This window comes from Neophocaena asiaeorientalis, unplaced genomic scaffold, assembly GCF_003031525.2.
Source record: "Neophocaena asiaeorientalis asiaeorientalis breed wild unplaced genomic scaffold, Neophocaena_asiaeorientalis_V1.1 scaffold119, whole genome shotgun sequence".
Classification (NCBI taxonomy): Eukaryota; Metazoa; Chordata; class Mammalia; order Artiodactyla; family Phocoenidae; genus Neophocaena; species Neophocaena asiaeorientalis.
The window spans coordinates 3,880,269-3,889,692 of record NW_020175821.1 but is presented as its reverse complement, the minus strand read 5'-3'; the positions used below and the strand labels follow the sequence as shown (position 1 = coordinate 3,889,692).

The 9,424-nt window shown below is 43.7% G+C and overlaps 1 protein-coding gene across 7 annotated transcripts in view; it reads right to left on the bottom strand.

The window, feature by feature from the left end:
- Positions 1–9,424, bottom strand: part of GPR176 (G protein-coupled receptor 176) — a 90,421-nt gene that overhangs the window by 57,775 nt on the left and 23,222 nt on the right. For 4 of the 7 annotated variants that reach the window (XM_024732435.1, XM_024732438.1, XM_024732437.1 and 1 more), the window contains one exon: positions 4,847–4,931. The exons of the other annotated variants lie outside the window; for them this stretch is intronic. In XM_024732435.1, coding sequence (XP_024588203.1) covers positions 4,847–4,931 — 85 coding nt within the window. Of the gene's footprint in view, positions 1–4,846; positions 4,932–9,424 lie in introns of those variants that run through there. 7 annotated transcript variants of the gene reach the window in all.

The following is a 9,424-nucleotide window of genomic DNA, read 5'->3' as shown; positions in this document are numbered from 1 at the left end:
TATATATATATATATATATATATGTATATGGCACATCTTCTTTGTCCATTCATCTGTTGATGGACACTTAGGTTGCTTCCCTATCTTGGCAATCGTAAATGATGCTGCTATGAACACTGGGGTACATGTATCTTTTCAAGTTAGTGTTTTCATTTTTTTCTGGTATATACCCAGGAGTGGAATTGTTGGATCATATGGTAGCTCTATTTTTAGTTTTGTGAGGAACCTCCATACTGTTTCCCAAGTGGCTGCACCAGTTTACATTACCACCAACAGTGTAGGAGGGTTCCCTTTTCTCCACATCCTTGCCAACATTTGTTATTTGTGTTCTTTTTCATGAGAGCCTTTCTGACAGGTGTGAGGCAATATCTCATTGTGGTTTTAATTTACATTTCTCTGATGATGAATGACGTTGAGCATATTTTCACGTGCCTGTTGGTCATCTGAATGTTCTCTTTGGGAAAATGTCTATTCAGGTCTTCTGCCCTTTTTTTTTTTTTGGCTGTGCCCTGTGGCTTGTGGGATCTTAGTTCCCCGACCAGGGATAGAACCCAAGCCCTCGGCCGTGAAAGCATGGAGTCCTAACCACTGGACTGCCAGGGAATTCCCTTCTGCCCATTTTTTAATTGGGTTGTATTTTTTTTTTTGATGTTGAGTTGTATGAGCTGTTTATATATTTTGGATATTAACCTCTTATCTTTTGGTCATATAATTTGCGAATATTTTCTCCCATTCAGTAGGTTGTCTTTTTGTTTTGTTGATGGTTTCTTTGGATGTCAAAAGCTTCTAAGTTTAATTAGGTCCCATTTGTTTATTTTTGCTTTTATTTACTTTAGGAGACAGATCCAAAAAAATATTGCTATGATTTATGTCCAAGAGTGTTCTGCCAATTTTTTCCTCTAGGAATTTTATGGTTTCTGGTCTTGCATTTAGGCCTTTAATCCATTTTTAGTTTATTTTTGTATATGGTGTTAGGGAGTGTTCTAATTTCATTTATTTACATGTAGCTGTCCAGTCCTCCCAGCACTGCTTTGAAGAGACTGTCTTTTCTCCAATGTATATTCTTGCCTCCTTTGTCGTAGATTCATCGATCACAAGTGCATAGGTTTATTTCTGGGGTCTCTAGTCTCTTCTATGGATCTATGCGTCTGTTTTTGTGAAACAGTTTTTATTATTAAATTGTTTTGAACTTTTATTTTCAATTTACCTCAAATTATGGTGCACTCATTCTCAAAGCACCTTCTATGTGGTCTGTAGTTGCTAAAAGTTTGAGAAATATCACATTGGCATATAAATAAATACCATGGACAACACTTTTTGTGATTCTTGGGAAATTTTCCTCTTCATAAGCCTAAAGGTCTTGAAACATTCACCATGTAATTTTTTTTTTTTTAAATTAACTTATTTATTTATTTATTTTTGGCTGCGTTGGGTCTTTGTTGCTGGTCGCGGGTTTTCTCTAGTTGTGGTGAGCAGGGGCTACTCTTTGTTGTGGCGCACAGGCTTCTCATTGCGGTGGCTTGTCTTGTTGCGGAGCACAGGCTCTAGGCGTGCAGGTTTCAGTAGCTGTGGCATGTGGGCTCAGTAGTTGTGGCTCATGGGCTCTAGAGCATAGGCTCAGTAGTTGTGGCGCACGGGCTTAGTTGCTCCATGGCACGTGGGATCTTCCCGGACCAGCGCTCGAACCCACGTTCCCTACGTTGGCAGGTGGATTCTTAACCACTGAGCCACCAGGGAAGTCCCTCACCATGTAATTATTTTCCTTTCTTGTCCTAAACAAATGGAATTAGCGATCTATAATTCTCATTTATTTTTCTTATGTAAATAACAGTAAGATCCAGAAGATATATTATACAAATAATGACAAGAAAAGAGAATGTGTCATGGCTGCAAAGTTCCTATGATAAATCTTTGTTAAGAAATATGGTTATTTGCTATTTAATGGGTCCATTAGAGACAACCTGCTCATTGGAACTGCCTCAAAGAAGGTATCAGATCTGTGCTCAAATACCCTCCTGGACCACCTTCTGAGGCCCAGAGTAGGAAATAAAAGAGGTCCAAATACCTCCCACTCTTGGAAGCAGTCACCAGGTCATGTGCACAGAGCTTACTAGAGGGTCATATGCAAACCCCTCATGGCCCACCCCCTTAAGACAAGGAAGTCACACTAAGTGTTGGTTCCTGACTGCTCTGACTTTGATGTAATCCTCCTTCAGCAAAGAGCTGTAAACAGTGTGGATAACACCTGACTGTTGCTAGGCACTGCCTTAGGTAGAGCAACGTTTGGTAAGTTTTTGTATCTTGGTGCCCTGCAACTTCCACCAAAGTAACCCTAGCAGAGATTGCAGTCTCTCCACATCTAAAATTTCCAACCCTACATAATAATGTGAACTGTCCATTAGCTTAGACCATAATTACAAATACCGTGTATAGTGGGAATTCCCCGGCGGTCCAGTGGTTAGGACTCCACGCTTCCATTGTAGGGGTCACAGGTCCGATCCCTGGTTGGGGAACTAAGATCCTGCAAGGCACGTGGCCTGGCCTAAATAAATAAATAAACCCTGATTTCCTTGGCCCCCGTCTGTAATTTTAAAATATATATATATAAATACCGTGTATAAGGACCACCTAACCAGCAGTTTCCCAAAGTTTTACAGGACTTTATGCAACAGAAATCCAACCATAACAGCTTAAACTAAGAAAGGGTTGTTTTTCCCATGTAACCCGAAGTCCAGAAGAGGATGGGGTGGCTGCTCAAAGAAGTCATCAAGGCAAGGGCCCAGCTTCTAACTTCCTACTCTGCCATTCTTAGCATGTGGCTTATGTCACCAGAGCTGTAAGACGATTATTCCCTCCCCAGGTGTGGGACTCATACTCTAGATAGAAAGGGAGAAAGGCCTAGGCCAAGGGCAAAGGCATGTCCCAGCTTAACCTGTCCCTTTTCACCAGAAAAAAAAAAAAAAATTCCCAGAGCTCCATCCAGTAAACATCCATTCACTGGTCAGACCTGGGTTACCTGGGCACCCCTACCTGCAAAGGAATCTGGAAGGTATTTTTATCTGGGCACTCTGTTGCCCTAAACAAAATCAGGATCTTTTAAGAAAGAAATAAGGGCTTCCCTGGTGGCGCAGTGGTTGAGAGTCCGCCTGCCGATGCAGGGGACACTGTTTCGTGCCCCGGTCCAGGAAGATCCCACATGCCGTGGAGTGGCTGGGCCCGTGAGCCATGGCCGCTGAGCCTGCGCGTCCAGAGCCTGTGCTCCGCAACAGGAGAGGCCACAACAGTGAGAGGCCCGCGTAACGCAAAAAAAAAAAAAGGAATAAATAATAAAAGCATAGATACTGAATAGGGAACAGGCAGTGGCTGCCACCTGATCAAGAACACTTTATGTTTTGCTCGTTTCACAGGTCAAAAGCCATTGACTCAAACCTCAAACTGACTATTAACTACAGACATTTTTCTCCTCCAAGAAACAGCTCTAAGTTCCTGATCCTTTACTATCAAATTTACTCTTCATGAACTGATTTATGTTCCCATGCTCCCCCAAAGAGACTGACCACACTCTAGAATACATCACATTAGTAACAATCACAAAGATTCACTGGCTCCGGGGCTTCCCTGGTGGTGCAGTGGTTGAGAGTCCGCCTGCCGATGCAAGGGACACGGGTTCGTGCCCCGGTCCAGGAAGATCGCTCGTGCTGCAGAGTGGCTGGGCCCGTGAGCCATGGCCGCTGAGCCTGCGCGTCCGGAGCCTGTGCTCCGCAACGGGAGAGGCCACAACAGTGAGAGCCCCGCGTACCGCAAAAAAAAAAAAAAAAAAAAAAAAAAAAAAAAGATTCGCTGGCTCATCAGCACCCTCTGAAGGAACTGCGCAAACCCTCTAGCTTTGCTCTGTTTGTTGTATGTTCTTTCTCGCTGATTCCACAGTAAGAATGGGTCTGTGCCCTTTTTTAAAGCCAGGATGTCTCCAAAGCAAATCAGGTAAAGAGGAGTAAGGAGGAGGAATGGGAATGCAAAAAAAACAAAAAAGGTCATGAAGCACCTAGGGGCAAGACGGGAATAAAGATGCAGACCTACTAGAGAATGGACTTGAGGATACGGGGAGGGGGAAGGGTAAGCTGGGACAAAGTGAGAGAGTGGCATGGACATATACACACTACCAAATGTAAAATAGATAGCTAGTGGGAAGCAGCCGCATAGCACAGGGAGATCAGCTCGGTGCTTTGTGACCACCTAGAGGGGTGGGATAGGGAGGGTGGGAGGGAGGGAGATGCAAGAGGGAAGAGATATGGGGACATATGTATATGTATAACTGATTCACTGTGTTATAAAGCAGAAACTAAAACATCATTGTAAAGCAATTATACTCCAATAAAGATGTTTAAAAAAAAAAAAGCAAAGCTGCCCCCACCTCCTTGCTCCAAGGCAGCTGCTCCTGCCCATTAATTGAAGCACCTGTCGGCGTCCAAAGTAAATTAGAGACAAGGCTTCCAATTCATTAACTACAGCACAACTATCACAGGACTTGGTAATTACAACACACCTGCCCTCCCAGGCACTGAGGGCAGTCCCCTGGCCTACATTATCAGCCAAGTACTGTCCCTGCCTTCTAGGAAACGAGTGCTCAGTGATATAGAACAAGACGCTGAGAGGAAGACACAATTTCTCCAAGTCTCAGACTGAGTACATAATTCAACACAACGCCCCTGCTTTCACGGGGGAATGCTAAATAATGTGTCTTTAGACATGGGAATCTTGTCTGCCAAGAACTGTGAGACAGCACAGAACTTGACAGGAACACTTCCCTCCTGCTGGGAAGCAGCCCAGTGAAGGAAAGAACACTCACCTAGAAGTGGCAAGACCTGGGGACTTGCTGCAGCCCGACACGCCTGGATAAGTCACCTCGTCTCCCCACATCTTGATTTTCACATCTATAAAATGATGGCATTGGACACAATTAAAGATATCTGTGTTGTTTTCCCTCAGCACTGAGCCAAAGGGTCAGAAACATCGAAGCACAGGGATGAATGATTTTTTAAATGTTACTGAGAGAAGCCATACTTGGCACACAAACATTAGAATGACAGAGCATGGGTCAAGGGCACAAAACGTCTTTACTCACACTGATCTCCTTTTTGTCAACCATCATGCAAATGTCCATAACATAATGTTAGCAGAATTAAACTTTAGCAGCTGAAAACAAGATAATTATGTTCACCTTCAGCTGTAATGGCTAATTGACCTGGGCCTGCTAGTAGCAGCGTGTCACATAATGGTGATCCTTGGGAAGGGGCTTTGTCCCTACTGGCCCACCAAATGGTGTGTGTATCCCAATTTAAACAGAAAAATAAGGCTCCAAACCTTTCCCAGGCTTACCTGCAGCTTTTGTCCCAATGGGATACAGGTTGGACCCCAGGGAAACTCTGAGGTTATTTCCTAACAGTCTCTGAGTCTAAACCAGTGGTTCTTAAACTTTAGTGTACCTATGAGTCACCTGAGAAACTTATTAAAAATGCAAATTCCTCAGTCCCACTCCAGAGACTCTGGTTCAGTAGACTTGGGGCACATCATCACAAGAATGGGTATTTTAGAGAAGCACCAGAAGGCAACTGTGATATAGGTAATCCACAATCCATAGTTGGAGACACGCTGGTCATTCCAAAACAGCTGGGAGGGGTCCTTGTACTAGAAAAGGGCCTGAGTTTGTTTGGCTAAAAATCGCACAGTCAAGAATTAAATTCCAAACCAGCATGAAGAATACATAGGTCCTTGCTTCTAAGGAAGATGGACATGGCCTGGCCGAGAACGGAACAATGCATATTCCAGACAAACACAGAGAGGTGACTGGTCCACAACCTACCTTTGCTGGAAAGATGACACTAAGACAGCAGCATCATTAGACACTGTGTGTTGAGTGAATCATTCATTCACCAGGTGAAAACCAGCATGGGCAGAAGTCCTGGAGAGCCCTGCAACCCGAGCAGGACTTACACAGCATCATACAGTTAATTTCCTAAAAAGTTTGTCTCTTTTCTTTCTGCTTTTGCTTATCTCAAGTTTTGAGTTTCCCGAGGACCTATCTTCCTAGATAAAGATCTCACTCCCTCAAATTTCGGCGCCTATTAGTAAGCCTGGCTCAATGATTCTCAATAGGAAAGATTTGAGGTTCTTCACCAAGAATCCTAACTCCTTTTCCAAAGGAGCATGTATGTCATGCTTCTCTCTGAGCTCTGCCATCAGTAGCTTCTCCAATGCCTTTCTTACTTCTCTTGAGGATGTAGAGCTTTGCAATTCTTTGACAAGATTTCGGTTGCCAGAATCTTGTCCACTGTATAAGCTTCCAGCTCATTACCTTTTTTTTTTCCTTTGGCCACGCCATGCGGCATGTGGGATCTTAATTCCCTGACCAGGGATCAAACCCATGCTCCCTGCACTGGAAGTGCAGAGTCCTAACCACTGGACCACCAGGGAAGTCCCCCGAGCTCATTAACTTTGAATGAGGGAGGTAATGGCTTGTAATTAAGTCACCTCCTCTGGATTAGTTAGGGAACTGGAACTCTAAGCAAGACCCTTTACCTTCTCTGCCCTTTAATTCCCACCCCTTGTGGTACACTGCTAACGCTCCTGGCGTTGCGATGTTTAGGGTCTCCCACTCCAAGGAAGAGACGATTCAGAGAGCAATTCTACCTCCTTCCCAATCCCTGCCTCACACTCAGGGAAAATAAAATGAGCCCATTCTATTTTCCTCATTTAATAAATAAGTGTTATGGGAACTTGACTGAAATTGTCCCCAAATATGAAAATGCTAGGGTCTCAAAAAGTTGAAATTGGAAACTTCTGAAAACATTTCACTGGGATATAAGTTCCATAAAGGCAGGGACTTCATTTGGTTCATTCTTACGTTCCCAGTACCTAGAGCACCGCATGCCATACAGCAGGTGGACAAATAACACTCAAAAGAGCTGCCCTCAATATCTCCATAGACCTTCCATGGGCTGGGCCTAAGGCACATCCCTTCAGTCCTGTATTTACAGTGGCAAGCAGGAGCCTGCTCCCAGCTCAGGAGAGCTGAACGTACACCTTTCTTCCCAGTTCCACTTCAGTGAGGTTACATTGGTAGCTTGAAATTCACCGTGGTGGGAATATCTACATCATGAAAATTGGCAAATACAACAAATCAAGGCTTTTTTCCTAGAGACAGCTGGTTGTTAAACATTTACCAGCATACCACTGCCCTTAAGACCTACAACGTCTCTTGTCGGTGAATATAAAGGCCAGAAAAAATGAAGCTCAGTTTTTGGCAGCTCCAGTCTAGAAAATAAAGCAGTATTTGTCAACTTATTTTGTAAAAGAATCAATTCACACCAGTCCCTGATTCGGGTTCCTTGCGGGTCTCTATAGAAGAGACTGCACTGAAAACTGAAGGGGCTCCTCTGTGAGGCCGTTTCCCATCTGCAGAAGGTTACAGTTAATGAGAGTTAATTGAGCAAAGAAAAATCCTGACAACAGGAGTGAAGGGAAGACAGGAGATGAGCCTCGGGCCCAGCCCACTGAGAACCTATGGAGACGCCGAACATAAAGCTCTTCTGAGCTGAGCAGTATGGAATCACAGACACTGATTTTCACTCTAAATTATGCTTTCTATTATATTTTCAAACATGTTTATAGCATTTACTATGCGCCAGGCACTAGTCAGTTTGCTTAGCAAATGTTTACTCATGATTTTAGCTGCAAGTACCACACAAAAGTGTTCACTATCACCCAGACAAAAGAAACCCTTCTGACTCCCCCCGGCTTTAGCTTATGAAAAAGCAGAAACACACATCTACTCACCACCCACTTAATGGCTCTGGGCTTGTTCATGGTAAGAAACCTGGAGCTGAGGTCCACCTGACCATGGATGAGTTGGGTTTGAATGGATTTCCTCAGGCGTCACAGATTAAATTTGGCACCATGGTATATGTCCCTTCAATTTTACAACTGTGGAGTTTAGTGGAAAATGGCAGAAGCCAAGGAGGAGGAAGCAGCCAGTGTTGCCGTAGGCCTTCTCCTTTTTTGAAGAGGTAGAAGACTATATTAGGAAGCCTCTTAAATCTTTTCCAGCTATGTAACAATGATGATAATAAAGATAAAACAAACTACAAGGACTTCCCTGGTGGCACAGTGGTTAAGAATCTGCCTGCCAATGCAGGGGACACGGGTTGGATCCCTGTTCCGGGAAGATCCCACATGCCGCAGAGCAACTAAGCCTGTGCGCCACAACTACTGAGCCCACGCTCTAGAGACTGCGAGCCACAACTACTGAAGCCCGTGTGCTACAACTACTTAAGCCTGCACACCTAGAGCCTGTGCTCTGCAACAAGAGAAGCCACCGCAGTGAGAAGCCCGCGCACTGAAACGAAGGGTAGCCCCCACTCGCCGCAACTAGAGAAAGCCCGTGCGCAGCAGTGAAGACCCAATGCAGCCAAAAATAAATAAATTTTTTTAAAAATTTAAAAAAAGAAAACATCTCAGGGACACTGGTGGACTGAGAAGTCCAGACTGGTGACAGGTGGGTGGAATTTCAAGGCCTTAATTATTGAGGTATCAAATAAGAAGTCCCAGAAAAAGGTGGAGCCCAGCATGAATGAAAGGGCTGAAAGCAAAAGAAGCCCAAAATACTAGGGATGGCATATGACACATCCCCATAAGATGGTACATATTGTCTAAATTTTTTATTTCAATCTCAAAGTTTTGTGGTTTTTTTTAAAATTCTGCATAGTAAAAATAGGAGGATGATTTAGTGTTTTCCAGTTTAGGTGACTTCAGACAGTTCTATCATATTTCCGACTGCCAACTATTCTAGCTGAACCTCCACATGTACATTAGGTTAAGAGACAGAGAAGGAGCAACTAAAGATAAGGGGAAGTACTCACATAACGCCACCACTACTTTAATAAAAAGATACCTCAAAAGGCAACCAACCTCTTGCCTTTTTGAATAAAACATTTAGTTATTACTTATAGGATATGGATTGAGATGGAGATGCAGGGGCAGAATTAGGAAATTAGACTATCTCATTCATAACATTTTCAGGTAAGTTTCTTTATCTATGTCAAATTTGAGAAGGGGCCCTGCCTATTCATTATCTAGAGTATCTATTTTTTCCATATTACCCTCAGACCTTAAGCAACACTAGCTATTGAAAGATGGATAGAACTGGTACCAGTAACTCCAAAGTTAAATTCCTACTTCCTCCCCATCCCAACCACTCTCTTTGCAAGAATAAGTTGGCTGAAGGCAATGCTACTTACTCCCCTAGGAGGAGAAAAACAAGTCTTCTAATGACCCAAGCACTTACTTTGAATAACCAGTCTTCCCCCTTCATCCTCCTAACATCTACTCTCATTGGTCGGCTCCCGAGGCTATAACCTGGGAGTTAACC